General features: G+C 45.2%; 2 protein-coding genes across 2 annotated transcripts; both read right to left on the reverse strand.

The window, feature by feature from the left end:
• Window positions 1-273: 273 nt before the first annotated feature.
• On the reverse strand, window positions 274-6,040 carry kcnv2a (potassium channel, subfamily V, member 2a). The gene is made up of 9 exons (XM_052051903.1): window positions 5,565-6,040; window positions 5,175-5,291; window positions 4,690-4,868; window positions 4,414-4,585; window positions 2,651-2,851; window positions 2,326-2,580; window positions 1,768-1,884; window positions 1,565-1,690; window positions 274-1,309 (listed from the first exon to the last, which is right to left on the reverse strand). The coding sequence occupies exons 1-9, from the start codon at window positions 5,700-5,702 to the stop codon at window positions 950-952; spliced, it is 1,665 nt and encodes a 554-aa protein (XP_051907863.1). The 5' UTR covers window positions 5,703-6,040; the 3' UTR covers window positions 274-949.
• Window positions 6,041-6,067: 27 nt separating this feature from the next.
• Window positions 6,068-16,431, reverse strand: vldlr (very low density lipoprotein receptor). Its single transcript, XM_052051894.1, has 19 exons — window positions 15,958-16,431; window positions 14,053-14,172; window positions 13,819-13,941; window positions 13,038-13,160; window positions 12,755-12,963; window positions 12,323-12,485; window positions 11,943-12,065; window positions 11,602-11,724; window positions 11,364-11,483; window positions 11,101-11,226; window positions 10,697-10,868; window positions 10,409-10,633; window positions 10,191-10,309; window positions 9,789-9,928; window positions 9,477-9,618; window positions 8,972-9,121; window positions 7,992-8,066; window positions 7,502-7,671; window positions 6,068-7,041 (listed from the first exon to the last, which is right to left on the reverse strand). Exons 1-19 carry the CDS (start codon window positions 16,028-16,030, stop codon window positions 7,006-7,008), a joined length of 2,532 nt encoding a protein of 843 aa, XP_051907854.1. The 5' UTR covers window positions 16,031-16,431; the 3' UTR covers window positions 6,068-7,005.
• Between the last annotated feature and the right edge of the window lie 1,364 nt (window positions 16,432-17,795).

The following is a 17,795-nucleotide window of genomic DNA, read 5'->3' on the forward strand; positions in this document are numbered from 1 at the left end:
CAAATATTTTGCTCAATTTTCATGATAGTTTTGAATTTGAATTCAGCAATGGTGCCGTCGTTTCTTCGTTGGCGAGCAGTATGGGGGGTGGGGGGGGGGGTGTTTGAGCCTTTCAGAACGCAATTGCTGTACAATAACTGGCGCCAGTCACGCGCACCTGCCTCCATTACACATTAACTCGCTTCCACTGTTTCTCTCTCTCTCTCGTGTACTTTTCGAGCTCTGATGCACATTCGACACGATTCACTTCACATTGCGACACAGTATGACACTTGGAAAAGTGAAGTGGAAGTAAGAATGTTAGCGCTGACCCGTTGCGGACTCCCAGGAAAGATAACATGAAGAGCAGACGTCACTTTTTTGTCAGCTTGCATTCAAAAGAGTGACAATGACAGTCCCGTGACTGTGGGAAAGCCATCCTTGAGATCCAGTTTAAGGTCCAAGGCCACACCCGTACAATGCCTATTGTACCAGTGCCATTTGCGGCCTACTTGGACAATCTTAAACTGAATCTGAAGGATATTAATAAAAATCACTGCTGAAGATAATTGGAACCTCTCACCTCCCATTTTCTTCGGTGGCCACCTGGTTAGCACGTCGGCCTCACAGTGTAGACGTGCGGGGTTCCATTCCAGCTCCGGCCTTCTTGTGTGCAGTTTGCATGTTTTCGTGCCTGCGTGGGTTTTCTCCGGGTACTCCCAGACAGCTGGGATATAATCCGGCATGTCCACGACCCTCGTGAGTATAAGCGAATTGGAAAATGGATGGATCCATAAAATGACGAGGGAGTGGCTTGAATTTTGTGAGGGTCCTAAGATGAATAGAGACGGGAGTAAAAAAGTTGATGGTGCACGTGCGATTGGGGGAGGCAGTTTCCATGAGTGCAAACATTCCAAAAAAGAAAAAAAAAAGTTCTTGACGCTTTGTGCGGTTTTATCGGTAAATAAAGTCACGGGCATGTGAGGTCAGCGTGGATTGCCAAAGCTTTCCTGACACGAGCTCTATCTTCCGCCGTGTCAAGCGGTTGACGCTGCAGCCGAGGCGCCCTCGACTGAACGGCGTCCTGATAACATTCGGCAAGCTTCTTGGCCGCCCTTCGGGCAAAGTGCACGTCGCCGCCGCGGGCCTTGGTGACGGCGGCGTACTCTTGCGACTTGAGCTTGCCGTAGTAGTCGGAGAACTTGTTGTAGAGGACGGAGATGGGCATGCCGTTGAGGATGATGCCGAAGGCGATGCAGGCGAAGGCAAAGATGCGGCCCAGGTTGGTCTCCGGGAGCATGTCGCCGTAGCCCACCGTGGAAATGCTTACCTGCGGGATTCGAGATGCAAAGATCATGAATAGTGATTGTGTCAAATAAAAATCCAACTATGTCCCATGTGACTGTTGCTATCAAAATTGGAGTGATGCGCTCCCTCTAACGAGTACCAGTCAAGAGACGAGCGGCAGCATTATGGACCAACTGGGGAGCTCAATGGAGGATTGTCCGACTCCAAAGTCAAGCCGAGTTAGTTTTTGTTCACTGCAACAACCTTGGGAAGTGCGGCAAAGTAATGATTGACTCACAGCGGCCCACCACCACGCAAGCGGCATGGAGGTGAAGTTGGTATTGGGAACGTCATGCTCGACAGTGTACACCATGGCGGAAAACATGAAGATCCCCATGGCAATGAAGAGCAACAAACAGCCCACCTAAAAAACACACGCACAAATGACGTCACTCCTGAGTGGTCTGGCCTAGGGGTATGAAAGCATGCGTAGTACGCCACCTGCTGGTAGCATTGTCTCAGTGTGAAGCCGAAGGCTCTGAGGCCTGTTGAGTGACGAGCCAGCTTCAGGATCCGAAAGATCCGCATCAATCGCATGATCTTCAGAACTTGGCCCAACTACAGAAACGACATGCACAGGAGGAAGCAATCGTGGCCCACAGGCGGCAAAATTAATCAATCAACAACACTGAAAGTCAAAAAATACAAAACAAATTGTGGGTGTGATTTAAATCAGATTTTTTTTCCTTTCGTGGTCCTCTCCATGTAATTAACAAAAAAAAAACATGTTATTACATGTTAATTATCAGATTTATGATACTTTTCATGAACGTTTTGGTCTCATAGGTGAAGATTTTTTTTGGGTGTGATTTAAATCAGATTTTTTCCTCTCAAGGTCCTCTCCATGTAATTAACAACAAAAAAACATGTTATTACATGTTAATTATCAGATTTATGATACTTTTCATGAACGTTTTGGTCTCATAGGTGAAGATTATTATTTTTTTTGGTGCGTCATGTCACGTTCATCCCATCAGTCACCGAGTGTGCCGCTTTTACCTTCCCGACACGCGACATGGCTTCGATGTCTCCGGGATGTACATGTGTGTCCCCATCATCGAAAAACTCCAGGAGCAGCTGCAAGTAGTGTGGCAAGATGGCGATCAGGTCGACGCAATTGAGTACGCTGCGTCCAAAACTTCTGATGCTGGGAGTCGACAGCAAGCGAAGAACGTACTCCAGGGTGAAGAAGGCGATGCAGAAAGTCTCCACGTGTTCGCCGTAGAACCTGCCGCTAAGATGCCCTGATGGCGTCTGCAACACAAATTCAGACATCCGCTATTTATTTTCTTTTCATTATTCCTTCCATTTTTCAATTTCCCACCTCGTACTGCATCTCCTCAACGGTGTTCAGCGTCATGGTAACCAGTGAAATCAGGACAAAGATTGAGGATGCCACAGCTACCAGCTTGGCGGCAACCGAGGAGAAGGGCTTTTCCATCATGTTCCAAATCTTCCAGCGAGTGCGTCCGAAGATCATGTTTCTGTACAAGGCCTCGTCCTCTTCCATCGCCACCATCTCCACCTGCAAGAGACGGTCGAGAAGCGGCGCGCAAGATTACAAAATGGAAACAAAAATGAGTTATGCTGCTTGGCCGGAAATTGCAAATTGGATTACGGCAGTTACGATAGGTTTTCTATTCACGGCATTCATTTTTCTTGTATGAGGTTTAAATATTAACCATGTAACCGCAGATCATGTATAATATTCCGTATGCAAATAAGGTCCTTTTTTTTTACCTTAATTTGATTTGGAAAACATGTTTTAGTAAATATTACCATGCATAAGCCATTTTGCATGGATGTCTTTTTCTAAACTTTGCTACGAGCAAGTTACCTCTGGTAAAATGTAAAAAAAATAAAAATTAAGTCGGCTTTGTGGTTGGAGACTGGTGGTTAACCATTTCCTGTTTGCCGGACATTTTGAATGCACCATGAGGCCTCGAGGGAAATGACAACGGTCAAGGGCATCCAAAAAGTATTCAAATAAAATATGACATCAAGTTGAAAAAAAAAAACATCCTAAAATGGGAAAACACTCCAAGAAGCGGGAACCATCATCCCAGTCAGAAAATCGACATCGTCAAGGTGAATCGCGGTCGGACAAACTATCAGAGCAAAGACTCGTGACATGGGCAACATGTTGGGGGGGGGGGGGGGGGAGTGTGCCAAGAAGAAGCCTTTTCTCCTCGCACCATCTGTCAACATGACCACCGATTTAGGTCAGACACCGTCTGTCAGCATGCAGATTAGGTAAGAAAACAAATTCGCGCACTTTTTGCAAGGCGTTTTGGGCAGATATTATCGTACGTGGGTGTACCGTTTGGAAATGCTTCTTCTGGTGCTCCAGATTGCCATCATTTGCCAGATCGCAGATGAAAACAACTTTAAATATGATGGCAACCATAGGTCAAAGGTGACATGCTTGTTTTATTATTAAAATACTTTTAAAACCCAATTTTGCCCTACGCCCATCGCCAAGGCCTTGGGACCAATCCATCACGATCAACTCGTTGGCCACCCCCCCTGATTTAGAGTCTTCAAGTCACCTCGTATGTGTTTTTCCAAATGGAGGAGGATGCCAGAGTAGCGCGTGCTGCCTTCGACTTCTGAAGCATTTCATTTTTTCATTCATTCATTCATCTTCCTAACCGCTTGATCCTCACTAGGGTCGCGGGGGGTGCTGGAGCCTATCCCAGCTGTCTCCGGGCAGTAGGCGGGGGACACCCTGAGTCGGTTGCCAGCCAATCGCAGGGCACACAGAGACGAACAACCATTCGCACTCACACTCACACCTCGGGACAATTTAGAGTGTTCAATCAGCCTGCCACGCATGTTTTTGGAATGTGGGAGGAAAGCGGAGCACCCGGAGAAAACCCACGCAGGCCCGGGGAGAACATGCAAACTCCACACAGGGAGGCCGGAGCTGGAATCGAACCCGGTACCTCTGCACTGTGAAGCCGACGTGCTAACCACTGGACTACCGGGCCGTCCATTTCATTTATTGTCTTAGAGTTAAAGGTTGTTGATTTATTTTAATTTTTTCTTCCTTGGACCACGGCAGAGACACGAAGGCCGATGACCCACCTCTGCCATGAGCTGCTTCTGTATTTTCAGCTGCTCGGTCAGCTCGTCCTGCCTCTCCTCGAATGAGATGCGACAGCAGCGGTGGCTGTTCTTGATCCGGATGCCCCAGTAGTTGATTTCCTCCAGGAAGTTACGCGGGCAAAGCTCATCTTTAATCCACAACACGCCGGTCCTTGGCAATTGGACAACAGAAGATTCAGCATGATTGACTTTTTTTTTTTTCTTCATATTTGTGGCCTATGTTTTACCCTAGTTAGGTCCCACGGTTTGTTGTACCTGTAGAAGTTGAAGATATTTTGGAAAACAGTGGGGTCCCGGTCAAAGAAGAACTCATTGCTGTGCACAACGTAGTCATCGCATAGTTCCAACTTCCCGTTATGGTCTGTGGATGTGGCGAGGCGGCCGAGCCGTGTTTTCGGGTACCTAACCGCTAACCTGTAGGGCAGCTGGTACACCTGCAAAGTAGAAAAACAAACATCACAAAATGGGCCAAAGAACTTTCAAACGTCAAGGTTTTCAAGAACTGCTCAAACTGACTCAAATTTGCATTTTTAAAAAAAAAAGTCAAAAGTTGGAAAATCCTCATTCCTGTTAAATGATAATAAAGAGCATTCCGAAACTGAATGAGTCCACGTTAAAAGGACATTATGACGGATGGTGTCTTTGTCAGATGGTTTCATTTGTTCAATGCTGGGTTGCCTAAAAATTGACCACTCAGAAAAATCTGAGTTTTCAACTTCGGCTGATTGCTCTAGACTTACAGTTCCGCCAACATTGAGGTTGAGCACAAAGTGCTTGATCGGAGAAAGTAGCATGGGAGGCGGCGACGCATCCTCTTCATCCTCAGCATAAAGATCATAGACGTCTTTGCCTAGATCCTACACACACACACAAAAAAAAAAACATGGCAAGGTGAACATGAGGTATCTTTCATCACCAACTTGAAAAAAAAATACAAAAATTATAAATCTGAATTCTATCGGGATGAAACTGCATGCAAGAATTTTTTTTTTAAAAAAAAAAGACTTTAAAGTCGTAATTTGAAGGAAAACAGACAAAAAAAAAGTTGCCCAGAAAATAAAATAAAAAATGGATACTTTAATGCAAAGCAAAAAATAAATATAAAAACACACACGGAGGAAATGTCTGACCTGCATGGAATTCCATGGCTTCACAAAGATCCCGGTCAGATCCACAAAGTCGTTCGGTTCCCTGAAGGCTCCAGATCGGCTGCCGGGTTTGTAACCAGGGAACAAACTCCTGCTGCGGGCTCGGAGGAGTCTCAACATGCTTCGATTCGCAGACAAGGCATACGCATCATGCCAAAGTAAATAAATATATATATTTTTTTAATGGTTGGGATGAATTTACATTCCTTGGGGCGGAAAACGCATCGTTGCGAGAGGTGATGACCTGAACCCAGTTGAGGTTTGAAATCAAAGATGATCTGGGTGCTTTAGAGTGTTTTCGATGGCATTATCCTTTCCCTTAACCATCTCTTGATCCCTCTCTCCTCCCACCATAACAACTTGACCAATCAGGTTGCCTATGGCGAGATCACATGCCTTGTGTAGGTCGGCATAGCAAAGAAAATGTACTGAAGGGATAAATATATGAATAGACATTTCAAAACACAAATGACAGGAAGCTACGATTGGAACAATTCTCTGGATTAGAGTTTTAATTTAATCGTTTTGCAAATCACCCCCTCCCGCCACACACAAACTGTATACAGAGCTTTTGAAATGTTTAAACAACTGTACAAGGCTAGAAAAGAGCCACGGCCACAGCAAACATACAAAATAGTTTTACCAAATCGTGTCGCTTCTCTCTTTTTGTACATTTGAAGCCCCGACCGCGGTACAATGGCCGACCAGAGCAAAAGAGCTCTCGGGTCACTCGTATACAATCTTATTTACACAAATCTTTTCAAAGTGCATTGAACAGAATCCTGATTGACAGTCTGAGAGGATGGCTAAATATGTACAGTGCTTAAAACCTGCTATCAATAATAATAATAATAATAATAATATTAAAGATTTGGAACACAACTTCTTGCAAAAATGAAATCATTTTACCGAATACATGACACGGCATAGCATTTAGGTTTAAAAAAAGGCAAGTTGTGGTTCAGATCTAGTTGGAAAACCTGTAGACTCGATCAGTTTGGTGAGAGCGGGACTGAAGCTCTCCAGTATGATTTCGGAGATCCCACAAATAGCTCAGCAAGAGGCTACCGACTCGTACATTGTTGGGAATTTCTCACATTTCCTTTTTTTTTTTTGGAGGAGGGGTGAAAGGTGGAAAAAAAACAACACTGAAATTGCTTTCAGGGCAGCAAAGTTGCAAAAGCGGGGCGATGAGAACAAAGCGACACAATCCAAAGTAGTATTTACAAAATAAATAACATTTCTTTCAGTTCCTGTCACCACTGACCATGATTGAATGCACTTCAGGATGCATGTCATGTAACTGAGCGCCAGCAGGGGGGGCAAGAAGATGACAGGCTCTGCCATGAGTTCCGTTAATTAACAAAAAAAAAAAAAAAAAAAAAAAAAAGGAGTGGGTGGTGGGAATGGTCCACCGACGTGGTCATGAGAGATCGTCTTCTGTGCTCACAATGGAAATCTGAAAATAGAATAAAACGGAATTAGGGGATCACGATTCAAACGAGATGCTCGCTGACCTCCAAAGTCCAAAACGTTGTACGATTGCGTGACCAAAATGCGCTGAAAGGTGCATTTCAGCTTCGCCGACAATTTGTTTGCGCGGTTCGGTCGAAAGCGGCCGAGGTTAGCGTCGACCTGCTTGGGAGAGCTTTGAGCGGTCCGAGGTTAATATAGTTCATCTGTGCTCCGAGGATGGCCAACAATACCCTCAAGATTACGGAAGGCTGCAGATGAGAGGGTGGAGGTCATTGGCAAGCACTCTCAAATCCTCAGCGACTAAGAAATGATTTAATCTAGTTTAATGCGAAGGGACTCTGCAGCAATTAACCCATTTTACCTCAACCAAGAGGGGGTGGGGGGCATGTTGTGAGATGCGGTGGCTCATCTAGTACGTTTCGGCTCAATGGCTTTTTACTTACCGCCGGGTACGTGTGGCCCACATTGGCGCCGTGCCGCGTGATGTCGATGTTGAGGTCTTCCTCGGTGGTCTTCAGGTAGACGGGGTTGTCAAAGTTCATGCTTTTCTGGTTCTTCAACGTCCAGTTCCTCCACATCAAATAGCCGCCGACTGCCGCCATGGCGAGCACCACTGAAGGTGTGAGCACGCACACACATTTTGAGCCGGTCACCAGTAAGAGGGGAAGGAGAGGAAAAAAAAAACAATTAGGGGAGGGAAACGCCACCTTGGAAGTGCGCCATCAAGTGGCAAGCCGTGAACAGACAGCCACCATGAGTGATTTGTACTGACGCTTTCAAAGGGTCAATCAGAATTCAAAACGGAGCATATTTTGCACAAATTAGGATTCATTTTGACACTCATAAATGCTGCAACAAGATCGGGTGCCAAATATAACAAGTGCTGGTACTAATTCCAAGAATTCTAAACGATATGTGATAAGGATGACTTACAGACGGGTAGTATGGCCCAAGCCGCTGCAGAACCTCTGGCTGCGTTCACCTGAACTGACGTACTCGCATTGGCTTCTGGAAAAAACAGAGTTCTCGTGAAAAAAAAAAGCCAATACGCAACATATGTTAGGAGGTGCTTCAAAGTCTATTTTAAATCGCCCAATGCTTGGAAAGAACTACGTGGGATGACACGCATTTGACTTCATTTTGGCTTAAGCCGCTACATTTACTAGGATTGTTTTTTTTTTCCTTCCCCCCCCCCCCGCAAGGAATTGGAACCGATTTACTCGTTTAACTCCAAATAGTGGTTCACCGTCCATTGGATGGCAGTGCTTAGCACCTAGCTTGTGTGACAAAACAAGGCGGTAGTAAAAGCCTTAGAACAAATGCTCCCCAGTTCCATTTGGAGCAGCTGCAATTGTAAATGCGTTTTTTGAGTATAAAAGGCTTCTGGCTCCAACCCAACTCAAAAGGGGATGGTGAAAGGCATTCTTCTCCCACGCTATTAATTCAGCAGGCCCAAAAATCACTGAAGGGCGTGTTAACGCAATTATACGCGCAAACTCGCAAGGCGACTTCGACAAACTGGGCATTTTTTCTTTTGAGGAGCACAGTGGCGGCGCAGTTGTCAGGGAGATGTTCCAAGTGCTTTGTTTACGCCAATTGCTCGGTCTGCAGCCGAGAGGCTAATTAGGAGTTTATATGCGCTGAATTCCGTTGCCGGGTTCGTCTCTGTCTCTGTATATATTTAAAGAAAAAAATAAAACTGGGGAGGGGAGTTAGAAGGCTTAAAAAACAAAACAAAATCAGCCAGCGTAGAGGAGACGCGTATTCCCCAGTCACATCGTTAAGCGAGGAATGAATGAAAAGACTGCTGGCGCGGCAGCCATTAGATGTGCATCTTTTCTAAGAAAATACATTCTTGGATTATGGAGACACTTTAAAAACTACAAGATGACAAGCAACACGTTTGAACGGACCGGGCCCGCAGCGTAGCCCGTCAGCAGCCACTTCCTGCCCTCCCGGACACAGGCAAGTGAATTTGGGGGAATGTTTGTTGATTTGTGGCGCAGGTAGACACATGAAGCTGCAGCCTCCATTTGCACCTTTCTCCGCACACCAATTAGTTCCTGCAAAACAAGTGGAGACTTTTGGTTATCCACTCTTGCCCTTTTTCCTGGATCGCGCTACAAGGAAGAGCAGAGCGGACTCTTTGCAAAAAAAGGCATGCGACACCGGGGTCAAAGGTCAGGGAATTTGACCTCATGCAGAAATGAATGGAAATAATTAAGTTCACTTTAAGATGAATGGAGAGTCGATCTGGATACAGTGAAAATTGTAACATTTGACAGTCACCTAAATATATTGGAAACAACCCACAAACCCGCCGCCTATTCATGGTTTCATCACACAATCCATTTATGGGTGCGACTTTACACAAATTCGGGGCCTGTAACACAACCCTCCGTTGTTTTATGTTCTTACCAGAAAGTTGAATGAGCTCATGATACACGATGATGTCCTGCGGATCATTCAGGTTGCTGGCTAGCGTCACGATGTCCGAGCCGGTGAATTTGTTAGCGCCATAGATGGCTTTCTTTTCGCCGTCCGTCCAGAAGACACGATCCTGAAACGGAGGGTCACGACAACATGCATCTCATTTTTATTATTTTTTTTTTTTTTAAATGGGAAGAGGAAAAAAATCCAGTATGCATTTGTCAACATCTAAAATGCTGCACTGGAGGGAAAAAAAAAAAAATCCCACCGATTGGTGCAAAATAAATGTGGCAGCAATACCTCAAACACAGTCAGAGCAAAAGGATGAGCAAGGTAGTCTGAAGATTGGAGCACTTTGTTCCTGTTGTCACCGTTCAGGTCGACACTGCACAGCATGTGGAGCTTGGAATCGACCCAGTACAACCTGCCTTTGATCAGATCTAGAGCAACAACAGACGCAAGATTAGAAGAATGCGGCATTAACAACATGTCAAAAAAAAAAGGCCATTAAAATGTGGTCTAAAAAGGGACAAGCATAGAAACGTTGAAGGGTTAAAACAACCCAAAATCATCCAAGAGGTTCAAGATGAAGAACTGGAGCTGATAATGTCATGAAATCACATCCAATCTGTCGAAGTGATATTTTAAATCAGGCGCATCAAAATATCGTGACCGACTTTTAGCGCACCGCTTTGTTCTTACCGAGGGTTATCCCGTTTGGCCACTGGATGTCCGTCGCCACCAGAATCTGCCGATTGACTCCGTTCATACCAGACTTCTCAATCTTGGCTGGCACACCCCAGTCAGACCAGTACAGAAACCTACAGTTAACCGAGGAGAATAAAAAGTCAGGAAATTGATTTTGGAAGATTGTGCAGTATATTTTCATGACACCCACCCCCAAAAAAAATAACACCTACCCAGACAAAGGATCCACTGCGATGGAAGCCGGTTCCTTCAGGCCACGGCTAAAGAGAATCTTCTGCTTGGTTCCATTAAAGTTTGCGACAGAAATGGTTTTGGTGCCAAGATCGGACCAGTACAGGTTCTTGTATATCCAGTCCACGGCGATTCCAACGGGAGACTGGACGTTTTCGATCACTTTGTTGTGGGTGCTCACGTCACCTCGTTTGTCCAGCACGGTGCTGTTGAGAAACGACGGCGTGAGTCGAACACATCGACCGGTGTTTAAATAACGTGCGAGTTACCTGAATATGGCCTTCTGTCCCAAGTCGGCCCAAAACATCAACTGCTGGTCAAAATCGGCATCCAGCGCCACCGTGTTCCTCTGCTGCTCCAAAATCTGAGTGTACTCCTTCCTCTCGAGGCCCAGACGACGGACATCCCGGCGGTTGGTGAAAATCAGACTGGGCTCTTTCCCTTTGGATAAAAAGGAGGACTTGTTAATTTTCACTCAGTCAACCGAGCATGCACGTTTTGGGAACGTGGGAGGAAACCCGAATACCGGCAGAAAACCCACGGAGACACGGGGAGAACACGCGAACTCCGGATTCGAACCCGCAACCTCAAGTTGAAAGTTATTATTGATCATTTTTCAGCCCACCCCACCCCGTTTTTTTGCCACGATTCCATTGGATCAGGTATGACTCACCAACAGCCTTACAGACCCCGGTAGTGGGGTCCATTTGGTAGCCGTTGTGGCACTCGCATTTGTATCCTCCCTTCAGGTTGATGCAGATCTGACTGCAGATGCCCGGGTTCACACACTCATTGATATCTGAGGGAAAGAGGGGTGGAACGACGTCAGTCATTTGGAATGGTCGCATTCTCTGAAGTATTGAAACAGTCGCTAGCTAACGTGAACGAGCAATGTTTAAAAAAATAAATAGTATGGGTGAAGAAAAATCGTCATACCTCCACAGGTCCTGTGGTCGATGAGCTGCAGGCCCGGCGTGCAGTCGCACTCAAAGCCAATCGCCATGTCTTTGCAGAGATGCGAGCAGCCCCCGTTGTTCATCAGGCACTCGTTGACATCTGCAGAGCGTGACAAAAGTCGAGTCGACAATGTATTCTATGGATGGCACGGGACTTTCACACACACCGTCGAACAAGGCCGTTAAAGTCCTAATTTATTTTATATTGCAAAACGCACCACATTCGTTGATGGGTTCGTCACTCCAGTCCGGGCAGTCTCGATTCTTGTTGCACACTTTGCTCATCTCGATGCATTCCCCGCTGCGACATTTGAACCTCTCGGGTCCATGACAGTGAGTCTCTACGAAGAAGGAAAAAAAAAATTGATTTGATTTAAAACTACTTCTCCTGCATCGTTTGAAATTGACCTATTGTGATGCTTATTCTATCATTAGCAAGCTATTTTCGCTAAGGGGGAACACCAAAGTGAACATGGGTTGAAATTCTCACCTCGTTTGCTTCAAAACAAAAACAGGAAAGCAGGGGGAAGGAGATGCAATTGAAGAATTCAGAACTTACGGTTTTTGCAGTTAAGCTCGTCTGATCCATCATGACACTCTCGGATGTCGTTGCACTGTTTGCTGCCCGGGATACAGTTCCCATCGTCACATTTGAACTGATCTGCTCCACAACTGCGTACAGCTGCCAACAACATACATCATCCATTCAATCATTAGGCACCCTAAAAAAGTTTAACCCCCCGCCCCTCTAATAAAAAAAACAAAAAAAAAAAAAACAGGAAAACCGTGTGAACATTTAAGTACAACTAAGTCACATAACTCTCGGCAGAATGGCTTGTGAAAAATTTGTTTCGACGATTGCATCGATCAAAACGCCCCCTGAAATTGTGGCTTTATTAAAAAAAAAAAGTTTTTAATGGTCTACGGGTTTGCACTTACGACAGTTTTGTTCATCGCTGCCATCTTTGCAGTCGGGGTCTCCGTCACACCTCCTCATTTTGTCAATACACTGTCCCGAAAGGCATTGCATCTCCCAGGTGAAGCATTTGGCTCGTGATTTTGGGTGGTGACCGCAACGTGACGGCGACTCATCAGACTGATCCTAAAGAAGAACAGACAAGTTGGATTCCAAACGTGCACCACATCATCCTTGTGTGTGTGTGTGTGTGTGTGTGTGAGAAGAGCGCCATTGATTTTAACGGATAAGAAGCGCAAACTAGCCGATGCAGACCTGGCTGGGTGCAACAATTGAAATCATTTGCATTTACTGTGAATTGGAGAAAAAGTACAGTGGTGACGTCTTCCGTCATGAAAATGTAGTCGCGCCTTTTGTAAAATGTTACACTTCCCATTTTATTGCGTCTCCCTTACCTGGCAGTCAACATCCTCATCGCACACCCAACTATCGGGGATGCACGTCGAATTCCCACATTGGAATTGACTCGGGCCACAGGAAGAAGGCGCACAATCCACCTCGTCGGAGCCATCGCCGCAGTCGTCCTCGCCATTGCAGACAAAGTTTCGGGAGACGCAGCGTTCGCTGGCGCAGGTGAATTCATTTGGAGCGCAGGTGACGTTACCTGCAAATTCACAACGCCAAATTGTAATTCAAGGGCATTTTCATTTCATAGACGAGAATATGATCAGGGCCTACCGCAGTTGAGCTCATCCTCTCCATTGTCACAGTCCTTTTCGCCATCACAAGTCCAGAAGTTGGAGATGCACTGAGTGGACCCGGCGCCACAACTAAACTCATTCAGACGGCAAGTCCGCATATCTGCATGAGATTTTTTTTTTTTTAATGAATAAATACCCACGCAGGTCACAATTCAACAACAAGAAGTCTTGCAGCCCCTTTATGCTTTGTTACACAGAATTATTATATGCTATGGGAGTTTCTTTTCATATTATATATATATATATATATTTTTTTTTAAACCAATGACCAAGTCAACCGGAGCCCGTTAAGGTCAATAGAAATGCAAGTGCAGCATTATCCATTCCCAAGAATAAGTACAGCTGGGTAAACCCCGCAGTGATAAGCATTTGCACATGCAGCTTAGCCCCGTGTATGCCTGGAACTTAAATCACATGCACGGGAACCTCAAAGTTCAAAACCTTCAGGAATCCTAACATAAATATTGTTCGAGAGAGGGATGGGGGGGGGGGGCGAAAAAAAAAAGACTTACGGGGAACTGGATCAAATTATTGCTCCTTTGCAAATCCCTCCCAAAATTCAGGAGCAATATTGCCTTTTTTTTTTTCAAGGGATAATGAAAACAGTCTCGACTAACTCGAAGTAATTTAATCTCCAACAATCCCAAAAATGTTAACATGAAAGACTGCTGTATAGTGCAGGTTATTTTAAGTCGTTAAAAAAACAAAACAATCCAAACACTTGACAAATTCAAAAATCAGGCTTGGCCTCTACTTACGGCAAATTTCCACAGTTTCGTCCGACCCGTCCTCGCAGTCTGGCTCCCCATCACACTGCCACCTCTTTGGAACACACTGGCCATTACGACATACAAAGTCCGAGTCTGGACAAACTTTCTTGACTGTTGTGGAAGGAGGAAGTGAAAAGCAATCAGTCTGACAATTGCAGGCAATGTGCGGGGGGGGGGGGGGGGGGGGGGGGTGAAAACGTCAAATCAGCAAGAGTTTCTTACCACATGACCTTTCGTCACTGCCATCGCTGCAGTCCTCGTCGCCATCACACTTCCAAACAGACGGGATGCAACGACCATTGGCACACTGAAACTGGTTGGCCACACATTCCGTTTTTGTTCCTGGAAGACAATCAGATCATGACAAACGGCACTGGACTTTAACAGAAAAAAAAAATTTAAAAAAAGGATTTTGCACCTTGCGTCCTGCTAAAAATAGGTCGACACTCTGCTTTCTATAAATGCCGTCCCACTGGCGCTCACGTCAAGGCAATTTTCCCCAGTAACAAAAACTGTTGCGGTGCCTTTTCCCCCTCCTCCGCTTCTTCTTCTTGCTGTCCACCACCCCGCCCACTTCGGCATCCAAGCGCCCCCCCCCCCTCCCCCCAAACCCCCGACGCCGCCTGCGCTCATGTAGCTGAAGATCTGGGTCTAGCGTGCCATCATAGTAACGGCGGAGGGAAGCTCCATCCATTTTAATCAGGGCAAGCATTGCTGCTGCTGTTCAGCTAAATTTGTGAGGCTCCTTGCTCAAGAGGCTGTTAAATCGAGATCTAGGAGCCCGTTATTTATTTTTTTTATTTCTTCAAGAGGTAATTGTTTAGTGAATAACACGATGTGCGTTCTAAAACTGAACACACCTAAATATCAAACAAAAAGAAAAAAAAGTGCAAGCCAAAAAAAGCCAGTCTCCCTCACTCGAACAAAAAAATTAAATTAAACCAAACATGAAGATAATATTTCTATTTTTTTGGCCTGAGCGCAAAAAGAGACTGATTTGAGCTCGTTTATGAATTAAAGATGAGGAATGTCAAAGTGGCCATTGCATCTTTTGATTTGTCTGTCAGCTGGCCTTGGAAGAAAAGGTTGCGACACCCCTGCTCTAAATTATCCTTGGGTGTGAATGGCTGCGCCCAGTAATTGGCTGAGAAGACACTGAGCATGTTAATGATTTCTCACAATTAGGAAACAGACAAATACCAATTGGCAACAAATTGCTTTCATAACTCTCTGCCAGGGTTGACATTTTCAAATGATCGATTATAATATCCCATCACTGGTGATCTATTTTTAGAAGAGGCCCACAGTCTACAATTTAGCTCCTTAGGTAGTAGCCACAGGGACCACTTAGGTGACCTGTGCTCGAGTGGAACACAAATGAATCACTGCGCAAGTAAAGCTCATTCGCATTTAAATTTTTAGTACAAATCTACTCAACTCTGGTGCAGAAACTGCAAAAAATTACCGACAGTGATATTTGCTCCTGTGATACTTGCACCCACTGCACTACTGTATAGCAATGCACGTCATGTTGGTATTGGAGCATTCGCTTTATCATTTCGACGGCATTCGGTTCGAGAAAACCACATCACACAGACAAGACGACCGGCACGCTCATCAGAGCGAGACTGAAGTCACCTGCGGCAGGTAAACTCAGCTGTCGCCACTATGTCATCAACAGAACTCACCGTGACCCACTTCTACATTGCAATTTGACAATGAATGAGTGTCAATAACAGTCTGTATTGATAAATGAGAAGCTAAAATTCCGGACACATGGGAACAGCAAGCGTTTTTTTCCCCCGTATGGAGTAAACTGATTGGTCGACAATTAGACGCGAATGTGTCTGCGCAACACAAACGAAACGGGCCCGCTTCGCCATTCATTCCAAGGAGTCCGAAATAATTAGCTTGAATGGCCAATATACATTTTGGAAGGAGATTATGGCAATATCCGGTGTTGTGGAAAGAAAACGAGTCATGCCAGCATTGTCACATTGCTAACAATAAACGCGAGGTACCGGCGCAGCCGAGCTGGGTCATTTAATCAGGGGGCAACACCAAGACAGGTGTTCAACCGCGGCGACATTAGCTAACGTTGGCTTCGCGGTCAGAGTCAAGACTTACCGCGAACGCCCGCGCAGTGCTGGAGGCATATTAGCAGCGGTAGCAGAAGGATTCCGGGCGTGGAAGCGATCATGTCTCGCCGTGGAACGTGCGGTTGGGTTGCTAGCCGAGCGCTGGCGGGCTGCCTTCTTCGCTCTGCTGTGGCGCTGCCCTGCTTGCTCTGTCACCGCTCAAGAGCCCCCCACATATACACGTACGCGCGCGCTCTCGCACGTGCGCTCGGACGTACACGCTCCCGCGCACGCGCATACGTACACACGCAAACGCGAGCTGGCGCACGCAGCCCACCGACTGACGCGCGCCTTTACGGAACCGACGAGCGTTAATGGTCACGCGCCTCACTGGCTTTTCGTGGATCTTTTTACTCGATTCCACACCGAATCTATTTCGGAAATGTGACGGTAGGCCGGCCCTGATGATCGCTTTGCTGGTGCAATACCGATTCCGTCTCAACCGAGGTGGATTTTTTTCCCCTCCTCCTTCACTACGTCTTGTTAACCCTTAACGATCCGCACTAAATTGCACGACACTCTGCTTTTGATTTCATTTTTTTTCAGCTCATCAACAATACCAAAATACTGCATGTTTTTGACTGAATCAAAACGTGCATTATGTCAAAAACCCAGCTTATTGATCCACAGATTAAAATAAACGACACCTGAATAATGTTGACTTGTTGACTAATAACGACCATTTCACGTGCTTATCTAGAGTTCAGCTGTGGTTCCCAATGCCACCTCAAAAAAGCGCTCCGGTAACACCATACGACCAATATTAAAATACTGTATTAATAATAAATGAAAAAAAAATTAAAATAAATATTAATTATAATTAATTATTGTAATTAAATAATTCAGTGTGTATCCAAACCAAGACCGAGGTTGTGTGAATAATTTTAATAAGAATATTATAAAGCACTGTAATATTTTGCACATTTTTTTGCTTAAAGAAAGGAGAGAAAAACACTGTTTAGAAAGTGATTCAGTTAATATTTACTGAATGTGAAAGTGAAATGAAAATATACCATCATGTTTTAAAACCAGCAGTTGGGTAAAGCTAAATGCAAATTTCATTCGCCAAAAATTTCAATACAGCTCAAGAACTGTACTTGAGCAATGGAATAATTCTGTTGCATACCACTAGAGGGGGCCCGTGTAGCCACGCAGGGAATGCAGGGGCACTTGTCAATTTTTAACTGTCAAGCTGAACTTGAACCTCATCCTTAGTGATGGCTGATGGCCGCAGATTCCCCTTCAAGCTTGTTCTGCCCTAGATTCTTACGTTCTTTGAGGGGGGGGGGACCCTCACAAGCCACTGAACAATTCTGTTTGCGTTGGTTGACTGCCAGCATCAGTTAATATTGCAGATGTAATAATTATTTCTCATCAAATATACTGCTATGTCTATTGGTGGGGGATGGAACACTGCAGATGACTGAACATTTGTTTTGTCAAATGGGTTATTGATACATAACGGTAACCACAAATGATGTGCCCTTCTTTAAAGAAGTTCAGAAGGATGGCAGTTTTCCCCAAACGGGAAAGGCTGATTCACAAAAACTTTGCAGATGACAGACATTTCCAAAATCTATCATCTGTAAAATGTAATCAAACTTTTTATTGTCAAAATCCATCTTGCGACGTGTTTAAAATCAGGATCCGGTCGTGTCAGATTACGTAACAGACCTTTCAAGGTGAAGACGGCCTCGTTTGTCTGGAAAACTAAATAGACGTGGAATGTGGCATTAAAAAAAATACACAGGTCATCCTATTTTACATTTTACGACACTTCAGCACCACAGACAGCGACACTTGAAGTGGGTTGCAATCATCTGGAGA

This window comes from Hippocampus zosterae, chromosome 18, assembly GCF_025434085.1.
Source record: "Hippocampus zosterae strain Florida chromosome 18, ASM2543408v3, whole genome shotgun sequence".
Classification (NCBI taxonomy): domain Eukaryota; kingdom Metazoa; phylum Chordata; class Actinopteri; order Syngnathiformes; family Syngnathidae; genus Hippocampus; species Hippocampus zosterae.

What these genes read in the sequence shown, in the direction of transcription:
- kcnv2a (XM_052051903.1), bottom strand. Translation starts at nt 5,702, where the DNA reads ATGTTGAGACTCCTCCGAGCCCGCAGCAGGAGTTTGTTCCCTGGTTAC. An exon ending in ACCTCAATGTTGGCGGAACT is followed by an intron (nt 4,869 to 5,174) that starts GTAAGTCTAGAG and finishes TCTACTTTGCAG; the next exon opens with GTGTACCAGCTGCCCTACAG. An exon ending in AATATCTTCAACTTCTACAG is followed by an intron (nt 4,586 to 4,689) that starts GTACAACAAACC and finishes CCAATTGCCAAG; the next exon opens with GACCGGCGTGTTGTGGATTA.
- vldlr (XM_052051894.1), bottom strand. Translation starts at nt 16,030, where the DNA reads ATGATCGCTTCCACGCCCGGAATCCTTCTGCTACCGCTGCTAATATGC. An exon ending in CAGCGATGAACAAAACTGTC is followed by an intron (nt 12,066 to 12,322) that starts GTAAGTGCAAAC and finishes TGTTGTTGGCAG; the next exon opens with CTGTACGCAGTTGTGGAGCA. An exon ending in CGACCACAGGACCTGTGGAG is followed by an intron (nt 11,227 to 11,363) that starts GTATGACGATTT and finishes TCTTTCCCTCAG; the next exon opens with ATATCAATGAGTGTGTGAAC.